Genomic DNA, 22,557 nt, shown 5'->3' with positions numbered 1-22,557 from the left:
GGCCAATGCCTGCCTACTATCTATTGTAACTTTGTAGGAGCCCTTTCCTAAATAAATTATGTTGCGATGACCAGGAAGGTAGAATGGGAAATAGTAGATGAAAATAATACTAAATTTTTCTGTTAGGAATTTATTTTTATTTTCATTGTTATTCTACATACTACTACATTTTTATATTAAGTAATTTTAATATCAAAGATCCATAATTTAGAAAGTACATTGCGCTTGTGAGTATTGAGTACAGTGACTATCGTCTGTACGACATGCTTTGATATATTCAGGTTCGAGGGCACCATTAAATAGATTCATTATGTTACAATAATTATCTCCGTTGTCAAAAACCTTGAATACGGCTCTTGATGCCGAAAATCCCTAAAATAGAGAGAATAATGTGAATGATTAATGGCAAAATAAGAGGGTGGGCCATAAATAAGAAGTCCGATTCCATAATGCCCCATGTCTGTGTTTATTCATTTAAATGGGGATAATTTCTATAACTTCTTATGGAAAGTGAGTATGTTAACAAACTGTCAGAAAAAAATATTGTAACTACAAATACAAATCTTGAAATATGGAACACTAAAAAGTTGAAAACATTAATAAATGGTTTCAGATGTTTGGAAACTCTGTTTACATTTTTAGAGACAGAAGGATTTGTATCAGACAGTGATCCAATCCATTTTTCAGTGTGAACTGAACACTGTTTTTTTTTTTTTGCCAGGAATGGAGAATGCAGAATCATTTGTTTGAAACCAGTTTCTTGGTGAAAAATATTCCATATTTTTTTTTTTATATTTCATTGTTCATTTTCAATCAATAAATTTGATTCATTGTAAATAATGTCCAACATTGAAGACTTAACACTGTTAAAGACTGAACTGGAAAGTTAATAAATGAAAAACCTGGAAATGGCTGGAGTGGGAATTTAATCAACACGTAAGATTCATACCAGTCAACGAATGGCTTATTAAATGTGTGTACCGATCAGGAATTTTAGGTATTAAATGTGGATTTTATAGGAAATTTGAATTATTACTAATTTCCTAACTATTTAATGAATACTTACTTTAACGGTGCAATTTGTAGGGTAGATGTCATTGAAATTGAGTGAAATGTCTTCAGAGCAGCAGCTGGCACCTCGATGTGGTTTAGTTTTAGAGACTTTCACAGTGCCATGGCCTTTGTTTGTAAGCTAGTGAAAACAAGTATGTTCAAATTACAGAATGAATGCAATTAAAGCATAACATTGTGTTTATAAAGTGGCATTCTAGAAGGCTGAAGCTGAAAAGCAACATTGATAAAGATCAAGTTGTATGCATTACACTTGATGTAACATGATTTGAAGTTGAAGGGTTCAAGAGCATTTCATTATTAGGTTTATAGCTGAAATCTCCTGAATTTTACGTAAGTGCTCCTAATTTGAACATTTTTTAAAAATCAGATTGAATTTTAATAATAATAAAAAGAATTAAACTTAACATGCCAATAGTTCATGTAGAAAGTCTTGCCTTTACTTTCAACATTACTGCATTTGTGGGGGTATGCAACACTTCCCCCAGTTTTCAGAAAATATTCTGACTTACACATAATATCATTTGCAATATTCTGTATCAACTTTTGAGAACTGTTATGTACCTCCCAGCTGTCCTGTGGCCCTTCTAAAAAAATTATGACATTACTACTCCGTAGGAGGGGTTGGAATAAGGATAGCAAACACATCTTTAATTGGTGATTTTGTGAGATCCTTTTCCCTTATTTGGTTTCATTTTTAATTGTATTATATCCCACGTGCATGACATGTTTTTATCTAACATTTCTAATGAAATCTCATCGATAATGGAAGTTGCTCTGTTAAAATAAAGCGAATGCCCTTTCCTCAGATGTCTTAAGAAAAAGAGAGGAGTCTTAACAGACATTTACTTGTAGGGGTGTGCGGGATTCCGAAAAGTCTGTATCGGGAAAAAATTTCCCATCCCGAGCACTCGGGAAACACCGAATGGTCATTTTAAAAAGTCGTTAATTCTTGACGTTTTCTGCATTGCAAGTGGAACTTATCACAAATCGTTAGTTTTTATTCCTGAAATGCAAAAACAATCACTTAAGACTTGTAGAATTCGATATTTCCAGAGCTGCGGGAAATTTCTGGCCAATTTTTCCCATCCCGAATGTTGGGATTGGAAAAAGTTCCCGGCCCGACCCCAAAAATTCTGTCCCGCACACCCCTATTTACTTGTGTAGAGGGGGTAACATGTAAGCAAAGAACTCGAATTTGCTATGAACAAATAAATTGATTGTTGATGATAAAGAACATAAAATAATCAGGCGTATCATATACAACACAATACAAATAACTCTTGTAAGTTTAGAGGGGCACTGTTCTTCCGTTAGAGTCTGTGATCCGTTGTTGGAGAGGAAAGGTAGGGGTGGCAGAGGGTGAATAGACACTAGTCTCTGTTCGTCTCAACTTTTTTTCTACGTTCCTCTAGGGTGGATAATGTTCCGGCTTTGAGCCTCGGAACGATCTTAGTTCTCTGGGCCGAGGTGGAGTGGTATCAAGCTCTATCTCCTCCCACTCGCCATTGCTATCTGTGCACCAGGTTTAAGCATACCTTGTAACACACACCCTCACTTCTGTCACCTCTGCATTGTTGTGTCCTTAATTTGTCCTCCAAAGGCACCAAAACTTTCCTTGTGTCTTTGCAGTGTTTGCAGTTTTCACTTTTTAAAGCCTTGTCCAGTGGCTCTAACACACACACACTAATACACCAAAAAATAAAAAAATAAACACAAAACACCCTAGCCAGTATGACTTGCCTGAAGGGTGCGGTTCTCCCCTTTACCATACCAAGCAAGGGACTGGGTGAGACTTTGAAAAAAAAGGAAGAAATTCTATGAACTACTGTATGCTTAAAAGAAACGAAAAGCCAAAAACAATAATAAACATCAAATTTACGATGACACTACACTTGCATCAAAAGCGATTACACATAACGAGGGCTCGGAAATTGTGGAAAAATCCTTTTTTTCCTAGTGTCCGAAGACGAGGCCCAATATAATATATGTTAATTTTGGTTCATTGTAGGCCAGAAAATGGTGGGTTTTATTCGTCTTTTTTGGCATTTTTTGGCTTATTGGTCCTTTTTTTTAGCCTTTTTTAGGTCTTAACGGCTTTTTTTTTGCAACTTCACCTTCTTTCGACTACGTTTTTACTGCCCATTCTCAATTCGAATCACCATCAGTTCATCACCTCTTAAACATCCTGTCTGTAGTAAAGAAATATAAAGAAGAAATGAATAAATATATTTTTGGACGACTGAAGCAGGTACGGTACAAGGTCCTTTAACTGTAACTTGTATGGAAGGTTGCGCTGTAAGTGGCAACTTTCTCTTGTTTTGAAGCTTTCAGTTTTTCGCACTGTGTGTTCCATACTACCAGAATTTTGTATTTTTTTATTCATTAAATATTTAATTAAAACTGAAGTTATTAAATTAATTTGATCACATTTATACATCCTTTTTTCCCTTTTTAGGTCTTTTATATTTTTAGGTCTTTTTTGACTATTTTAAGGTCTTCAACTTCCGAGTCCTACACACAACCATTAGGCTAGGTGGTAATTCACATATTAGCTATATCTTGCATAAGAAACTATACTCGGATCTAGAACATTTTGCATAGTAAAATAAACTAACAAAAGTTATATTTTTAGTGGTTTTTTTTTATTTTATCTGCAACGTGTTCTGGTTTCCCAGAACTTTTGTGTTTTTATCCAGAACGAAACGTCGCAGATAAAATCAAATAGAAACCACTAAAAATATAACTGTGTTAGATTATTTTGCATGTACAAAAAGTGGTTATGCGAACCTTCAAGAAGAACATTGATATTCTAGAACATTTTGGTGCATGGGCATCTTGGTGCTTAACATTTGATGCCTTTCTCGTTTCTCTTTGCCACACACTTTCACCTCTGACCCCTGGCCCACAATGTAAATGATAAAGTGGTGAAGTTTGTGTACTGAACCTGAGGTGACATCTTATCTGTATGTGCCACCTTTCAAAACTACTAATAGTATGTAATTTAGTCTCTAAAGAAGGAGAGTGTAATGCATCTAAATGGGCTAAGATTTAGTCCACGTCTGGTGCACGAGTGCGTTACTTCACAAGTTTCAGAACTTGTTTACAGTGTGGACAAGGGCCTTACATGCTTCGGAATGCACCGCCAGTACACTTTATCATTTTTGTCCTTTCCTTTTAAGTACAAATCCATCATGAATTAGTTTCTTCCCTCCTTGAGAGCTATTCACAAACAAAACCATTTTCTATAGGATGAGGAAGATAGTCAGAAGTGAATCAAGGGTCTAGCATGAAAATGCTCAGGCACCAAAAATGTCCGACTTCCACTAAATACATGTGTGAGACAACACTACAGTCTGTAACAAAATAACTGCATCACCGCTAAACATTAGGGGAATATTGAAACATGTTTAAATTGCTATTCTAATAATGTGCAAAACAATGGCAAATTGCACCTGGGATTGTTCCTTGGTGCATTTTGATTCTTTTTCGTTACTTTGCACTGCTGTCTTTCATTCCACTATCTGCCAACAGGTGTCTCTGATGTCTGTCTTCAAATGGCTGCCGCCTGTTCCTGACATGCAGCCGTGTTTACTGTTGGAAATCATGTCAATAGTGGGTGGAAAATCTGTGTAATGGATTTCACTCTATCGCTAGATTACTAAAGTGTATCTGAGAGGTAGTCTGGACTATTCTCAATTACTAAAGTGTGTCTGAGAGGCAGTCTGGACTATTCTCAATTACTAAAGTGTGTCTGAGAGGCAGTCTGGACTATTCCCAATTACTAAAGTGTACCTGAGAGACAGTCTGGACTATTCCCAATTACTAAAGTGTACCTGAGAGGCAGTCTGGACTATTCCCAATTACTAAAGTGTACCTGAGAGACAGTCTGGACTATTCCCAATTACTAAAGTGTACCTGAGAGGCGGTCTGGACTATTCCCAACTACTAAAGTGTACCTGAGAGGCAGTCTGGACTATTCCCAATTACTAAAGTGTACCTGAGAGGCAGTCTGAACTATTCCCAATTACTAAAGTGTACCTGAGAGGCAGTCTGGACTATTCCCAATTACTAAAGTGTACCTGAGAGGCAGTCTGGACTATTCCCAATTACTAAAGTGTACCTGAGAGGCAGTCTGGACTATTCCCAATTACTAAAGTGTACCTGAGAGGCAGTCTGGACTATTCCCAATTACTAAAGTCTACCTGAGAGGCAGTCTGGACTATTCCCAATTACTAAAGTGTACCTGAGAGGCAGTCTGGACTATTCCCAATTACTAAAGTGTGTCTGAGAGGCAGTCTGGACTATTCCCAATTACTAAAGTGTGTCTGAGAGGCAGTCTGGACTATTCCCAATTACTAAAGTGTGTCTGAGAGACAGTCTGGACTATTCCCAATTACTAAAGTGTGTCTGAGAGGCAGTCTGGACTATTCCCAATTACTAAAGTGTACCTGAGAGGCAGTCTGGACTATTCGCAATTACTAAAGTGTACCTGAGAGGCAGTCTGGACTATTCTCAATTACTAAAGTGTACCTGAGAGGCAGTCTGGACTATTCTCAATTACTAAAGTGTACCTGAGAGGCAGTCTGGACTATTCTCAATTACTAAAGTGTACCTGGGAGGCACTCTGGACTATTCTCAATTACTAAAGTGTACCTGGGAGGCAGTCTGGACTATTCGCAATTACTAAAGTGTACCTGGGAGGCAGTCTGGACTATTCTCAATTACTAAAGTGTACCTGGGAGGCTGTCTGGACTATTCTCAATTACTAAAGTGTACCCGAGAGGCAGTCTGGACTAATCTCAATTACTAAAGTGCAGTAACTATAACCAATGTACAGGCATGGGGAAAATCCTAAGTGACACTTCAGCATGCAAACAAGGCAAGATTATGGCCCTGAAATCAGCTGGTTCGTCATATATAGATCAATAAAACATTTAAAACAAGGCCCAACATTAATCTAAAGTAAAATATGAGTGGTATAATTATCTCCATATCACCTGAAACACAGTTTGCGTTCCATTGTATCAAGTGGTACGGTTATTTTGTTACAGACTGTATATGCCATTGGTTCCCAAAGTGTGCCCCATGGTGCCACCGCAAAATGTTCCAATATTTTCACTGAAATGACACTTGCTTCCAAACATGTGCTTATGTTTCTGATTTTGAAATATGTGCTTATTTTTTAACTTAAAGCAAGCAACCTAACCATGCTAACTGAATGTTGCAAGTGTTAGATGGGCCTACATTCTGACTTGGGCACTGCGGAAAAATCTTGAAACAATAAGGGTGCCGTGAAACGAAAAGTTTTGGGAACCCCTGCAATTAAAACGATTTCAATTACTTACCATGTACAAACATTTCCTGCCTAGGCGAGTACATGACTTATCATCTGACCATAATTTGACTTGTTCAATGAGTGCCTCTTTAACACTTGAACATGGTAGAGAGAAAGTACTGCAATGATCAAATACCTATAAAGTATTAATCTGTGACTAGATATGGTAGTTGTAGATCAGGGTGCGAAATCATTTAAGACTGGTGGGGGGGGAGAAAGATCTTAATCTACAAACGCCTCTCCCCCCACAAATATACATATAAATTAGACGATATATATAGTTATAATGTTATAACAATTAAAAATTAATTACTAAATTAAAAATATTATTATTAATTACACAAGTAAATTAAATTGTTACTTTTATATATATATCAGATATTATAAAGTTCCAAACTACTTCCTTCACTAACTGGTTAAAGATGTTAATAAATTATGAAATACTAGTTGAAGTGGTTTTATTATGTTAAGTTTTTATTTAGTTTTTGCTTTATGTTAATATAAATCAATTAGATTTCATAGTTTTTTTTGTCTTGTATTCTTGTTTTACTTCTACTGTTCATATTGATGTAGATTTGTTAACGATCTCTTGAGAGAGAAAAAGCATTGAACACTCACAACTACACTAATTTGTGTGTGTTTTCGATATTTCTTAGTAAAGTAAATTAAAAGTAATTGCTTATCTTTTGTTCGTTATAACAAAAACTCTCCCCCCAGGAAATTTTTGGTGGGGGGATTTTTGAGGCCCTTAGGATTTCGCACTCTGTTGTACATAACAGTTGGGCTGAAAAGTTCGTAGGCTAACATAGTAAAAAATATTTTTTTGACAAAATTCGATTTTATTATTCAATATAGTTGCCTTCGAGGGCGATGCAACGATTATAGCGGTCATACAATTTTTCGATGCCATTTTTATAGTACGATTTCTCTTTAGCCTCAAAATAGGCCTCAGTTTCGGCGATTACCTCTTCATCAGTGCTAAATTTCTTTCCAGCGAGCATTCTTTTAAGGTCTGCAAACAGGAAAAAGTCACTGGGGGCCAGATCTGGAGAATATGGTGGATGGGGAAGCAATTCGTAGTCTAATTCATATAATTCTGCCATCGTTTTCATTGATTTGTGACACGGTGCATTGTCTTGATGAAACAGCACTTTTTTCTTCTTCAAATGGGGCCGTTTTGTCGTGATTTCATCCTTTAAACGCTCCAACAACGCTATGTAATAATCGCTGTTGATGGTCTGGCCCTTTTTGAGGTAATCGATGAATATAATACCATGCGCATCCCAGAATACTGATGCCATAACCTTGCCAGCCGACTGTTGCGTCTTTCCACGCTTTGGATTCGGTTCATCACGTGCAGTCCACTCGGCTGACTGTCGATTGGACTCTGGAGTGTAGTTATGGAGTCATGTTTCATCCATTGTAATATATCGACGGAAAAATTCGTGTTTATTACGGTTGAATATCGCTAAACAATGCTCCGAATCATCAAAACGTTGTTGCTTTTGATCGATTGTGAGCACGCGCGGCACCCATTTTGCACACAGCTTTCGCATGTTCAAATATTCATGCACAATATGTCCAACACGTTCCTTTGATATTTTTAAAGTCTCAGCTATCTCGATGAACTTCACTTTACGATCATTTAAAATTATTTTGTGGACTTTTTTGATGTTTTCGTCGGTAACAGCCTCTTTGGGGCGTCCACTGCGTGCATCGTCTCGTTTAAATTTAGCAAACCACTTCTCAACGGTTGATTTTCCTGGTGCAGAGTCCGAATAATGTTTATCAAGCCAAGCCTTGGCTTCAACAGTATTTTTTTTCGCCAAAAAGCAATGCTTTATTAACACACGAAATTCTTTTTTATCCATTTTTTCACAATAACAAAAGCTGCTTCACTCACAATGCTATATCTCACGAACTAATTATCCGGCAGCTGTGAAATTTATACACGTATCTTTTGAAGGTTAGTACTAAGTAAAAATCACATGGATTTAATTCTAGTAACGCCATCTATGAGTCAGCCTACGAACTTTTCAGCCCAACTGTTACTCACAATTGCTATGTTGGAATAATATTTGATATGCATAACTTATGTTATCTTAAGACCTTTAATTCAAATCATATTTACACCAGGCCCCCCCGGCACTGCCATCAGCTCCCCTTTACATTAGGTAAACTATTTTGCCTAATTTGTTTGCAGTGAAGAATGAAAATGGAGACAACTCAGAACTTTAAGGATAAATGCACAGAATATGAACAGTATCTATTACATTCCCTCATTTTGTTTATGAGCAGAAGTAGCTGCAAGTATTTAGAATATTCTCTAGACTTCAGAAAGTTCTTTCATGGGAGCTTCTTTATCTGTACCTTCACTGTCCCTGTTGCAACCTCCCGTTTAGACAGAAATCTGTGACTTTGATGTCATCATGCAAGTTCCCTCCGCATCTGCGTCAAAGGTCAACAACAGCTCCCAAGTTTTGGGAACGAAAGAGAGTTTAATTGCTTCGGCCAGGGGTGGAATATACTGTAGGCACTGTTAAATATTGTGTGTTTTTTGTGAGTGATATACATATCTGTATCATCTAAAATAGTATGAGGCGTGTAAGGGATAATTTCAGTATCAGTCAATTAACACTTCAAGAGATGTTTTAAAAGATGTAGAAAAATGTAGTATTTGTGTAGTATATGATATTTATAAATGAATGAGCGCCCCTTCCCCCCCACACACATAATTTACCTTCATTTAATATTTTTTTAAAAAATGGACTTGGTTTACATAGCCCCCCCTGGAGATCAATTCTAGCTACGGGCCTGATTTACACGTGCTAGGCTATCTAACTACTTATTTTACTTAAAGGGTCAGATACAGTACAGAATAACCATTTCATACTGAAACAGTGACAGCAGGAACAAAATAGTAATAATAATAATAACAACAAAACAATAGAGTACAAGATGGCACAGAAAAATTTTAAATTTCACATACATTATAAACAATTTTCTGAAACTGTTCTCTGGGAAACATTGCAGGTTGGCTGTGTGGCGACTTGTAGATACAATTTGTTGATCAGAAATTCGGATTTAATTAGCCATTCATGATTTTATGCAAAAAAAAAAAAAAAAAATCATGCCCTCTAATTCATGACGTGTGTGTGGTGGTTGGATATTCAAGACAAGGTATTCTATGGTGAGTAATGGTGAGGAAAACTTTGAGGACAGAATCAATCTGGGAAAGATTAGTTTTTGAAGCCATGATGGATGATTGGTTTTGGATTTCAGTGAATCTGTACAGAAGAGGTGTTGCTCTTTCAGTAGTGCTTTTATGTACTCATTAAAGTTTAGTTTCTCATCGATGATAACTCCAAGATATTTTTGAGAGGACATGCGATTGTTTTCAAGAGAATGAACAGAATTGAATTTGTTCGTTTTTAGGGAAATGGTGAGGCAGGAGCATTTCTGGGGGATTCAATTCAAGTTTCCACTGACAACACCACACAAGAAATTCTGTAAGATTAAAGAATCGTTTTCTGATTAGATTTCTTTGAAGAGTTTAAAGTCATCGGCAAACAGAAGTACATTCATAGGGAGAGAAGACAGTCTGTCAGAGAGATCATTCATGTAAAGAAGAAACAAAAGTGCGCCTGAGGGGGAAGGGGGCACTTGGGGGACTCCAGACAAAATAGTAAGAAATTTGGATGTCTTCTAGAGCATAAAGAGTACGTCAAAAAATTTTAATAGGAAAAGGTTTTGAGCGAAACTGTTTGATTGGAATCATAATTTAAAACGATTTTCATAGATAATATATAATTAGCTATAAATATCTATCACCATTTTAAAACAAAACCATCTTTTGGGTATACTGCTTGCTTAGTTTTATAAAAACAGGGGGTGGGGTTCAAAATACTGACATTTGGCATGCACTGTGTGCCAATTAAAATACTACTGGTGAACGATTTTGTTTTCTGGTCTGCAAATATTAGCCTGTTATGAAGTCGTGCATATACTCACCCCGTATAAACATCAATTACAAATCTTCCACATGGCAAATTCTTTCTATGTATGGCCACGTGTTTTTAAGGAAGAGAATGCTGATTGCTTTAAACTTGTGTGTACATTATATCTTCATAATTTTCCCCTCTTTTAAATTCACTTACAGAATTGTTAATTGAATAAGTCAAAGAAAATATTCATATGATTTATTATATAATTTCCTATATTGTTCAATATATTTCAACATTTATTGTGCAGTGCTGCAAGGTAATTTGCCTTGCACATTAGAATCCAGAAATTGATGCATCCCTCTACCCCAAAACGAAACCCTTTAGGTCGTGTCATTACATTATTCCATAGACAAAAGACAAACTTACCAGATGACAGAACATCGAGCCCAAAAAGGATATGGGAAATAAATAAGTCCTCCAAATGACACAAGAAAGATACTGGCAACAGCAAGCAGTTCGAAAAAAGATGCCTTCATTCTGGGTACACTGAAATGTATAAAAATATTGTTGCAGGTTAGGTTTAGTAACTGCTTCCACCATTATCTTGTCTACATGTAATGTGGGGGGATAGCATTCCCCCAGCTGTCTCATTGCCACCATACTAAACCATAAGAGAAGAGCCAGGGGTGCCCCCCCCCCCCAAGGCCAATGGCGCAATCCCCCCCAAATCATGTGGTAATCCACATGAAGTATTTAATTATGATAGCGTGTCTACTGAAAGTAACATTTTTTAAAGCTTTATTGAACACGATACTTGATCTGCTCGTCCTCCTTAAACATGTTTCCATCCCCCAGCTAGACTGTGGATGTGAATACATAATAATTCATTTTATTTTAATACAATAGCCTGTTAAACTGTCCATATTTGTTAATGGTTCAAATTTTCGAAATAACGGAAAGCTAGCAATCTCAAGTGTCATAATTATATAAATATGTATTTAAACAGTGTTTGTGGTTAGAGAACAAGATTTCAATAACCCACATTTTGAGTATTTAACACAAAGTCTTATACAATTTAAGATCGAAAATTACACAACCCTAACTAGAAATTCCTAAGGCCGGGAAGAGAATATAATATAAGGTGCCTCCTTCAAAGAACTCACCCCCTCTGCTTGGGGTAATTACATTTCTTTTAGTAATCCATAGCAATAATTACATGGGTTTCATCTTAAGTGCAATACGTAAGTAGGAATATTGAAATTAAAAGAACTAGCAAATTTCATCCGTTTGTCCGATACGAGAAATTTACCCAAATTTGACTTGCTAAAGCAAAATTACCCTGCAACAATAAGTAAGAAATGCGAATTTGACGCTATTTACTTTCCTGTTTTATCGAGTAATGTGCAAGGCGTTACTATGAAGTACACAGTTAGTACAACTATTGCAGCATAGCCTACAGGGAATCAATAATACAATAATATTGCTAATAGAACCATATCATCAAACTGACTCACCTGCTTTAAATTAAGCAGTATACCGACACTGAACATTATATTTTAAGAAATTATATTATTAATAAATATCGAGAATATTGTTTATGTCTTGTAATGCAGCTACAGTATAATTCTTCACAATCGTCTCATGAAAATGCCAGACACAACATTGCGAGCAAGAAAATTTTTATATCCATTTCTTTCATTTCCTTGCAGGAAATATTAATTTAATGGGACTTCAATACTTTCATAGGATCCCTCGATATTTACTCTTTTCCAGTTTCTCTTTCGCATGTTCGGCGCCGAAACGTGCGCATACCATATCGCTAAATATAGTCCCCAAATATAATGTTCGAACCCTAATGAAATCCCTTGACAATCTAAGATTTTACACTTTATTAAGAGCTCCATATCTTCTCGCCTCAAATTTAATATTCAATCCTTCAACCTAGATATTACTCCCTGCAATAGAAAAAAATATCCAAACCACATTTTCCGCTACAATCTCAGACGTAATATTAATACACAAGAGATGGATATCCCCCCAAATTGAATGCTCAGCCCCTCCTTAACTAAAATTCCACGATAATCTAAGCTTTAACAATGATATTCAATAGTCGGATATTGCCCCCTTCCCCCAACGTTTAATCCTCCCTCAATCCCCCACCAGAACCCACGTGTCGATTTAAGACGCAATGTGTAAGAGTTGGATAGCCCCCCTTCCTAATAATAATATTTACAGTTACAATTTCCTTAACAGTCTAGAATTTGCTATTTATGTAACAGCAATGGATAGTTAATAACGTAATTTAACTTGTGTCAAATGCTGTACTGTTTCACACCAAATTTCAATCACAAAAATCGTCCCCCCCAAAAAGTAACATCGAAAATGGTGTTCACTCCGCAGCAAGAAGGTGGTGCGTGTTAGAATTTGTCAAAACAAGCAGTGTTGTGAGAGTGCCGCGTGCATTTAAACGAAGTTTAATTTTGATCCACCTACACACAAATCCATTCTGCAGTGGCATAAAACATTTTTTGAGAGAGGATGCCTTTGTGATCAAAGAAAAGAACATTCTGGTCGACCGTCCATCTCTGAGGCAATTGTGGAGCGTGTGCGAGAAGTCTTTGTACGCAGTCCCAGAAAATCAACACGTCAAGCCAGAAGGCAGTTGCAGGTGCCACAAACTAGGGATGGCCAGATCCGGATCCTAAAATTTTTCGGATCCGGATCCGGATCCGGTACTTTTGGATCCGGATCCGGAATTTTAAGATCCGGATCCGTTTTGCCATCCCACATGCGCTTCTTTGGAAAGTAAGAATGTGTTTATAACATATTGTTACCTGCTAATATACATATATATATATATATATATATATATATATATATATATATATATATATATATATATATATATATACATACATACATACACACATGTATATAGTGTGTATGTGCGCGTGCGCGATTTGTAATTAATTAATACACTGACAAGGGAGGTCTAAGTCTCCCCCTCCGATTTCCATGAAACTTGGCAGGTGTATAGAGCCCCCCTCAAATGTCAAGATGAGGAGAAATTGAAGTGGGGATCTGACCCCGAAACCACATAAATATGGCATAGGAAGAAACAGGGGGCATAGGGCCTCTCTATACACCTGCCAAATTTCATGGAAATCGGAGTGGGACACAGGGGTCAGAAGATCCCCACGTCAATTTGTCTTCATCTTGACATTTGAGACGGGTTATGCCCCCTAAAACAGTTTTTAGCCTCTCTGCTGGCTTCCATTCGCTCCTCGCTGCCCAGCAGACGTATTTTTTCCTAGTTTCTCATTGGCACCGAAACAGTCGAGCGAGCGCTAGCGCGGGAAACGGGACAGGTTCTAACAAACGCGGTATAAGTCGAGAAATTTTCGGGACGTGATGTATTCCAAATTATACGCGCTATTTCCTCTTGAAGCGATTGTTTTTTTCATTCCAGGAATAAGAACTATTATTTGCAAGAAATTTGGTACTATTATAGTCCAGAAGACATCGATAACCAAAATTTTCACACCAGCTTGACGTGAAAAGCTGGTAAGAATTTTAAGTAATTACGAATCATAAAGTAACGTCTATTTCTGTGCTCGATTTCGAGTTTTCACATTGTACACTTTTTTGATATGTGGAAATGGATAATGCATGTGAATTAACTGGACCTATGTTCACCGCTCCATCATATGCATGTTTGGGTAATAATAATAATAATAATAATAATTTTATTTTAGGCCAAGTACAGCAATAGACAAAGTCAATAGTTAAGATATGAAGATATGCACATAATAGTGTGAAACCTATAGGCCATGCAAAGCTAATTAAATTATGAACCAAAACTAAATCATATATCTACTAGACATTCAAAAAACTCATTAATATCATAAAATGGGTGTAAAACTAACCAGTTATACAATTTGTTTTTAAAACTCTGTAACGATTCATTATGCAAGTAGAATTGAATTTGGTTGAAAAGTTCTTGGCCAATTACTTCAAAACTATTTAATGACTTAGACAATCTATGATGAGGTAAGTAAAGAGTCATTCCATGCCAAATCAACACAGATATGTGCAATTTTTAACCTGACCATCTCCGATTTTCATGAAATTTGGGGAGTTGAAACTATGCATAGAACTTAGTAACTATGAAAATTTTTAGTCTCGTGCGTCTTGTAATTGTTAAATTATTCAAGGTCAAAGTTAGCATAAGTTGCCCTTTTTGAGCCCGCTTAGCTATACTAAATCTGCTGTAACTCCGCCCCTATTTCGCCTAGGAAGCTCAAATAAAGCTTATTGTACAGGGAATTGAACAAGCTTTCCAGTGATATATAACAAGCCTATCTTTGGATAAAAATATAATTTTGTCACGTGACCTTGACCTTTGACCTTGAATATCTCAAAACATGTCATCACCAAAAATCGTGAAAAAAATATATTAGGTCCCTCATTCCATACTCTAAAACATATCAAAAAATCATTCTGGGACTGCAATGGGATCAGAAGATACAAAATAATATGTGTAACTATGTGACTGATAAAAGCCCCATTACATGAACTATGAAGAGTCAAATGTCCCTTAACACCCCCTACAAAATGTGAAGGAGTTATCCTGGGTATAATTGGTCATGAAAGAAATAGGTTAGGCACAGGGAGATCCCTAGCCGTGTGTGTCAAGCGCAGATCCGGCATATTGTTGACCGCCATATTAAATTCAACGCAAAAATTTCAAAGGAAAGGGGGTGATATGATATATCAAATGAGGCTAGAATTTCACGAGAAATGAAGTGACGAAGGTTTATCCAACATATATTTAACCAGCAAAAATTTATTACTGCATGCTTGTAACCATTTTCTCCTTTTCGAGGTGTTAAAAACAAAGCATTCTAATGCTCCTAACGTGTTAGGAACTCATCGAGATCCCGCTGACATCTTGGGAGAGAAAGAAGTATACGCACCATTGCATATGATTTTAATCAGCTACATTCACCAAATAGTTCAATAGTGAAGAATATTGGGAAAAGTATCTCAAACAATTACGTGACACTTCCTTTGGAATGAAAAATTCTTCAGTGACGAGGCAAATTTTTATGTTCACGTTAAATTAATAAAAATAATATGCAATACCTGTGATTTGCTCAGTCGAATGGTTGTAGCTGGTAAGCTAATTATGTGGTATAATGTATGGCGAACGGAAGTGGTTGGTCCATATTCAACAACGGAACCTTAAATGATGAGGGCTTCTTGGATTTGTTAAGTGAACAGGTTTTTTCACCCTTGCTTACGGGATGTGGCACTTTTCGAGAGTTTTGAAACAGGTCAGAGTGGGACCACACTATGTAGACATTTTCGCAATTTCTTCATGGTAATTTTCTAGGTAGATTGATGGGCACACGGGGATCTATTAAAAGGCCTGCACATTCCCCAGATCTAACATCTTAGGAGGACTTTTACCTTCAGAAACATTTGAAGAGAATGGTGCATGCACTAAAAGTCCCTGATATTGACCATCTGAGAGAAGGCATAGTTGCTGCTTGCGATGTTGTTGCACATGCTACATTACCAAATGTTCTATGCGAGTGTGAGAGACGTCAACGAGTGTGCTCACAGGAACATTGACAACATTATAATGTGCATATATCGTAAGTGAAAGATATGTGTATAACTTTTTGCTGGCGTAAGATACGTTGGAAAATCCTTCGTCACTTCATTTCTCGTGAAATTCTAGCCTCATTTGATATATCACATCACCCCCTTTCCTTTGAAATTTTTGCGTTGAATTTAATATGGCGGTCAACAATATGCCGGATCTGCGCTTGACACACACGGCTAGGGATCTCCCTGTGCCTAACCTATTTCTTTCATGACCAATTATACCCAGGATAACTCCTTCACATTTTGTAGGGGGTGTTAAGGGACATTTGACTCTTCATAGTTCATGTAATGGGGCTTTTATCAGTCACATAGTTACACATATTATTTTGTATCTTCTGATCCCATTGCAGTCCCAGAATGATTTTTTGATATGTTTTAGAGTATGGAATGAGGGACCTAATATATTTTTTCACGATTTTTGGTGATGACATGTTTTGAGATATTCAAGGTCAAAGGTCAAGGTCACGTGACAAAATTATATTTTTATCCAAAGGTATGCTTGTTATATATCACTGGAAAGCTTGTTCAATTCCCCGTACAATAAGCTTTATTTGAGCTTCCTAGGCAAAATAGGGGCGGAGTTACAGCAGATTTAGTATAGCTAAGCGGGCTCAAAAAGGGCAACTTATGCTAACTTTGACCTTGAATAATTTAACAATTACAAGACGCACGAAACTAAGAATTTCCATAGTTACTAAGTTCCATGCATAGTTTCAATTCCCCAAATTTCATGAAAATCGGAGATGGTCAGGTCAAAGGCTGTGTTGATTTCGCATGGAATGACTCTAAACTTCTCTGTTATACCTTGTATTGTAATTATGTACATTATGTACATTAACACGCAGACGGCCCGAACTTAAATAATAATTCTAATCACATTGCACAATTAAATTTCGTGATAATTCCTTGTCATAGTCATACTTAAGTCTTGTCTATTTAAAAGCTGACTAAAACATATATTTTTGAGTCTGATTTGTTCTCAGAATAGAATGCAATTGATGTCTATAAGAATATATCTTCAAATATCATTCAGAGATTTAAGGTAAATCTATGACTATATTTAAATTTAAGCCAACATAACCATCAATTAATGTGATATTTATGCTACATTGTGGATAATGTTGAACATAAACTATGTAAAGCAAACAAATTGTGTACTCACCATTAATTAACGGTTGATTTATCTTAACCACAGACTATATGTTTTGGGATCTCAGTTTTCACACGCATACGAGGCATCTGTCATTTGATGTGACATCACGAAAAGTAGGTTTGCCTGATATTACAAGACCCAAGACGCGTTACATTATACAGTTTCTTCTTCTTTTATTAGATTAGATTGTTTCATTTCACCAGTAACACAGATTGAAATCTTCTATACGTAGATAAAAATGGATGTATGTTTGTTCCGGCATAACTCTCGAACGCCTGGAGCAATTTCAACCAAACTTGGTCCGTCTACTACGTGAACCCTTGATGTCCGTCTACTACGTGAACCAAATTTTTGCGTGCGTTTCATGACGTAAAAACTGGTCAGTGTTTCAAACCACGCGGTTTTGTAACTGCGTAACAGTTGTAGAACGTAAATAAACGAAACAATTTTAACTATGTTTGCCTTACCGAATCTAACCTAACCTAACCTTGCCGTGCATGGTTCGTGGGGCTATTTATGAATGGTTCGTGGGGTTTTCGAACCCAAAAAAGATTTTTATAATTTTAAAAAACAATTTTACCTATGTTTGCCTTACCTAACCTAACCTTGCCATGCATGGTTCGTGGGGCTATTTATGAATGGTTCGTGGGGCTATCCGTGCATGGTTCGTAGGGTTTTCGAACCTGGAAAAAAATACAAAATGAGTAACAGGAAAGTAGGTATTTTTCTATGAAGAAGGTTGCAACCTTGCATAACCACTGATCATGGACAACGCTAGTCAAGATTTCTCCGCCATATCGCGTGTAACGCAAGCAAAAGCGAACAAACAAAAATTACTCGATATGTCCAAATTTGAGATTATTTGCGTGGAAAAAACGAAATGACACCTTCAACAATCCTTAGGAATGCAGAATACGTAATTACCAATGTGAAAACTAAGAAAATAAGGGAATTTGAGACGTTTGGCGGTTACTGAAATTTTACCTTTTTCTTAACATTTACGCCATGACCAAAATTCTACCGTGTAAAGTGAGAAATCTTATGGCATGAAATATGCCATGGCATTTCTCAAGGATAGTTTCCGTCGTATTTCTGTAGCATTTTTTATAGCATAACCAATCGGAAGAGATCTCTAGGTCACGAGTGTGGCTGTAATGGCGGCCGCGCGAGATGTAAACAATGTATCACTTCACATTTTTAAAAGCCGATAACTATTCAACCGAGAGGAATAACGTTTCATATAAAACAATACTAGGTACAAAACAATGGCGTTCCTTAAATATATACTTTACATCATTTACTGTGCACGTATGGAAGAATATTTTAGTTGTTTCAATTGTAAACACTATACACTCAGCATAGATGGTGCAACACGACGTGTCAACATTACAATCATTGCAATCGCAAAAGCTAGCGGAAAAGTTACATGAAATTCTTGCGTGTAAAGTACTGTCTGCTATAAGATTTTTGGAAGCATTTATGCAGCATTTACACTAGCAACAATGTTAAAGGAAATGCTTTCGTCTAAGGCGGGCTTTACAATCTGGAAAGAAATACTGGCACCCCTAGAAGTGGGGGTGGGAAGGGGGTGACATGTAAAAATAATCGAAAACCATTGATATTACTATGGAATCCATAGCTTTCGAGGTCGCTAAGATGAATATTGACACTTCCAATGCCGTTCAATTGATTTATTCTTGCTCGTGGAGGTGAAACTAAAAATGTTATTTATAATTAATATAGTAATGCCGGGTAATCAGCAAGGCACCTATTTTTTTTTTTTTTTACATTTCAATTCTACATTTTCGTGCATATCCGTATAGGAACCAGACAAATGCAGTAGATATTTCTGATAAAAGGAAAAATACAGGGCCAGATTTAGCTCTTTTCCGCCCCTAGGCCAAACAAGCTCTTCCGGCCCCCATACCGTTTATCAAGAATGGAAAAAATCATTATTTTATGTATTACTATTTTTATTATTAACGGCATGCAGATGCAGTGTTAATTAAATGATAGTTACATACAAAAAAAGTAACAAAGCGATATGACTTACATAACTTACATTTTAACATTTACCTTGTTTTTCAGAGAAGACACACCACCTACTTCTTGAATAATATTCTCGAACAACTAACATTAGAATAGTACAATGCGATACCCCTTTAATAATGCTTGTGCTGACAGTTTAATTCTCAACAATTCAACGCGAATCACATGCTTTCCATATGCAGCCAATGCCGGCAGTAACAAGGAACGGCGTTCCTCGAACGCAGCCAAGCCGGTGTTGTCTTTCAAAAGCAAGCGACAGGCTCCACGTTCTTGCCGCAATCGCCGACCCGGCTCAGCACGATACTGTACATTCGAAACAACAACGTCGGTAATTAAAACAACAAATTAGTAAACTAGTTCCGAGCCCTGCTAGCCTTTCTCTCTTAAGAAAGATTCTTCGTTAACTTATATTTACAATACAACTACATTAAGTCATTCCATTCGTGTATCCGGAGGAAAAAAGAGGCAATCCGAGAATTAGATATTCTTTATAAATTTAAAACAAACAATCCGCCCCTACCAAAGTGCCGCTCTAGGCCCGGGCCTATGAGGCCTTTTGGGAAATCCGGGCCTGAAAAAAGAGTGACACAGGGAATGGAATTTTCAATCGTTGTTAACCTTTGTAGAGTATGATTCGTTCCAAGAAAATTGGCCATTCTAAGAATAAATGTTGTGCATCGGGGTTTTCATTACCACATTTGCAATTTTGTTGAGTTACAATATGAATTTTTGATAAGTGTGCTGGTGGGCGTACGTGTCCTGTTCTTAATCTGTTGATGAAAACTATGACTTTCAGTGGAAGTTTATATGAATAAAGCCATGGATTTTTATTTGAAAAATCTGCTATCCATGTATATGTATTACAGTCTGAATTTTACAGGCTACCTTGTGAAAGTTTATAGGTAAACTGCGAGAGTACTTACATTTTTTATGGACTTGATCACTGGAAAACAGCGAATATGCTGTGGAAAAAAAATGTTATCCTATTATATCGCATAATCTTTGCATATAATTATGGCGTTTTTGTAACTTGTCATTTGCATTTGCTGCTGAACCAAAGTTAATTTGTAGGACATTTCTGCATACAGTCTGCTTTGAAATTCTATTTTGGAGGTGTATATTATTTTGTATGAATAATGTCAGTATAACGGTATCATAATGAGTACCATCATAACGTGAAAAATAAAATAATTCTGTCGCTTGAAATCTACGATTTAAGTTCGTATTTGGTGGTTTATGTTTGTACAATATTAAATTTGCATCACTTTGGCTTTGTTCTAATTGAAGTACATGTCTAAACTTCAAACATTTAAAATATTTTTATATCTCAGCGATGTAATTTGGTTTGTGAAGTATCAAGAATGTGCTTACCGTAGATTGCCAATTTATGCAAAATCGCACTTATGTTTGGTTTCAACAGCTTTTACTTGCTCATTCATTACTATATGGGTACGAACATGTATTTAATATGTATTACTTACACGTACAATCCATTTGAAATAAGTTTTGGCAGAATTTCGACGATAAAATTACGATTAGTTGCAAGGAGCGCCTTGAAGAGTAATCCTAAAGTTGTAAAATTGTGAAACATAGCCAACTCACATAAAGGGAAAAATCTAAGTTGTGCGTAAATAACCTTTTTCCCACCAAAATTGTAAAACTTAAAATAACTGTAAATGGTAAAATGAAAATACGTAAACAAGTAATAGAGTATTGTAATATATGTTTTATTGTATCTAATTTATTTTACAAGCATTTTCATGCATAATATCTGTACAATTCTATATTTGTCACTCGAAAAATAATAACAAGTTGTGCGTAAAGTTGTAACAGTGTGAGTTTTGATACACTGCCTCATCTAAAAGATCACCGACGAGTAGGATGGAGTCGCTAAATATTTCGGAGACCTAAATTGGAAATATTTTTATATTATAACAAGATTTGTCCATAGAAAAGTGATAATCTTGTTACAAAAAGAGCAGTAACGGTTTTTCGAACTTCAGAAAGGCCGTGAAGAACCTTGAAAGTGAAAAGGACATGAAAAAGTGATCCGTCGCAAATACGTAACATGGCAGCCATCTTATCTTCATAACGAGCTAACAGATAAGTATTGTCGACATGCATGTAGCTACATAAATGAAAGGCCTAGTTTGATAATATGCATAAAGTGTCTACTCTGAATGTGGAAAGTCTGTTGAACATTTAAATATACATAATTTGTCTTGGTTTCTACTGGTGATAATCGAGCGTTTCGTGCCGATTTTCTCGTAAAAATCTACGCAGGATTGGAAGTAATTCTACATGGTAATAAATTGACTTGATGTGATTAAAGTGACAAAAAACCTAAAATATGTAAAAATGATGACGATATGTATAATCTTGCTTCATAAGATGAATGTATGCTGAAAGAAGTGTATGAACGTATATTTCGTACTTGTTATTTTCAAAAATACACTGTCCTTTAATTCTTGATATGTGATAATTTTCTTTCTTACTTCGAAAGTTAATACAGTTATTTGTATAGTAAGTTGATGCATAGAAATTTTGAGTTGAATTTTTAGGTAGCTTATGATGTGAAATATAAAACAATTTTCTTTAGTTTCTTTTTAAAAAATATATGACCACGACCGTGTCATTCAGTAAGCCGAGGAAAGAGTGTCGTTTAAAAATGTCATATCAGTCTGGGGTGAGGGGCACTCTCATTAATATTTATCTCTGATGGCATCACTTCCTATATTGTATCAAAATGAATCAAATTTTTCATAATTACCTACATTCATATACTATATAGATGTATTACACACACACACACACACACACACACACACACACACACACACACACACACACACACACACACACACACACACACACACACACACACACACACACACACACACACACACACACACACACACACACACACACACACACACACACACACATATATATATATATATATATATATATATATATATATATATATATCGTATGTATGTAAAGAAAATAAAGGGAAAAAATAAAAATAAAATTGAAACGATATTAAGAATGTTGTCCATCAAATTGCGTTTGAACTCAGGAAATTTAGAAAATATGTCCAGGTGTATACCCTTCTCTAACCAATCATTATACAAGCTAGGGTAATTTGTACAGGTGCATGAAATTGCAGAGAGTTGCTTTTTTGATCGCAATTTTGGATGGGACATAAAGCTATTTTTGGAAGCAGAGAGTAAGGATCCAATTTGTCGTTAAGAAGTTTGACACTTTTTTATGATTGAAAATGTGTATAAATATTTCTTTATGTATATATTAAACTCCAAATGTAAGAA

General features: G+C 36.1%; 1 protein-coding gene across 2 annotated transcripts; it reads right to left on the bottom strand.

Annotated features, from left to right (window-relative positions):
• Positions 1 to 152: 152 nt before the first annotated feature.
• On the bottom strand, positions 153 to 17,234 carry LOC145981519 (uncharacterized). Of its 2 annotated transcripts, none has more exons than XM_083114816.1 (5): positions 17,189 to 17,234; positions 10,780 to 10,899; positions 6,420 to 6,545; positions 1,067 to 1,192; positions 153 to 372 (listed from the first exon to the last, which is right to left on the bottom strand). In XM_083114816.1, exons 1-5 carry the CDS (start codon positions 17,189 to 17,191, stop codon positions 208 to 210), a joined length of 540 nt encoding a protein of 179 aa, XP_082970942.1. In that variant the 5' UTR covers positions 17,192 to 17,234; the 3' UTR covers positions 153 to 207. The 2 variants fall into 2 exon arrangements, with proteins under 2 accessions (XP_082970942.1, XP_082970943.1); XM_083114817.1 differs by having other exon boundaries at positions 6,420 to 6,528.
• Between the last annotated feature and the right edge of the window lie 5,323 nt (positions 17,235 to 22,557).

This window comes from Lepisma saccharinum, chromosome 29 (assembly GCF_977018435.1).
Source record: "Lepisma saccharinum chromosome 29, izLepSacc3.1, whole genome shotgun sequence".
Taxonomy (NCBI): Eukaryota; Metazoa; Arthropoda; class Insecta; order Zygentoma; family Lepismatidae; genus Lepisma; species Lepisma saccharinum.
This window is presented reverse-complemented; position numbering and strand designations above follow the sequence as displayed.

Excerpts from the sequence above, each read along its gene's own strand:
- LOC145981519 (XM_083114816.1), bottom strand. Across the intron at positions 1,193-6,419 it reads GCAGGAAATGTTTGTACATG|CTTACAAACAAAGGCCATGG; the intron begins GTAAGTAATTGA and ends TGTTTTCACTAG. Across the intron at positions 373-1,066 it reads CTACAAATTGCACCGTTAAA|GGATTTTCGGCATCAAGAGC; the intron begins GTAAGTATTCAT and ends TCTCTATTTTAG.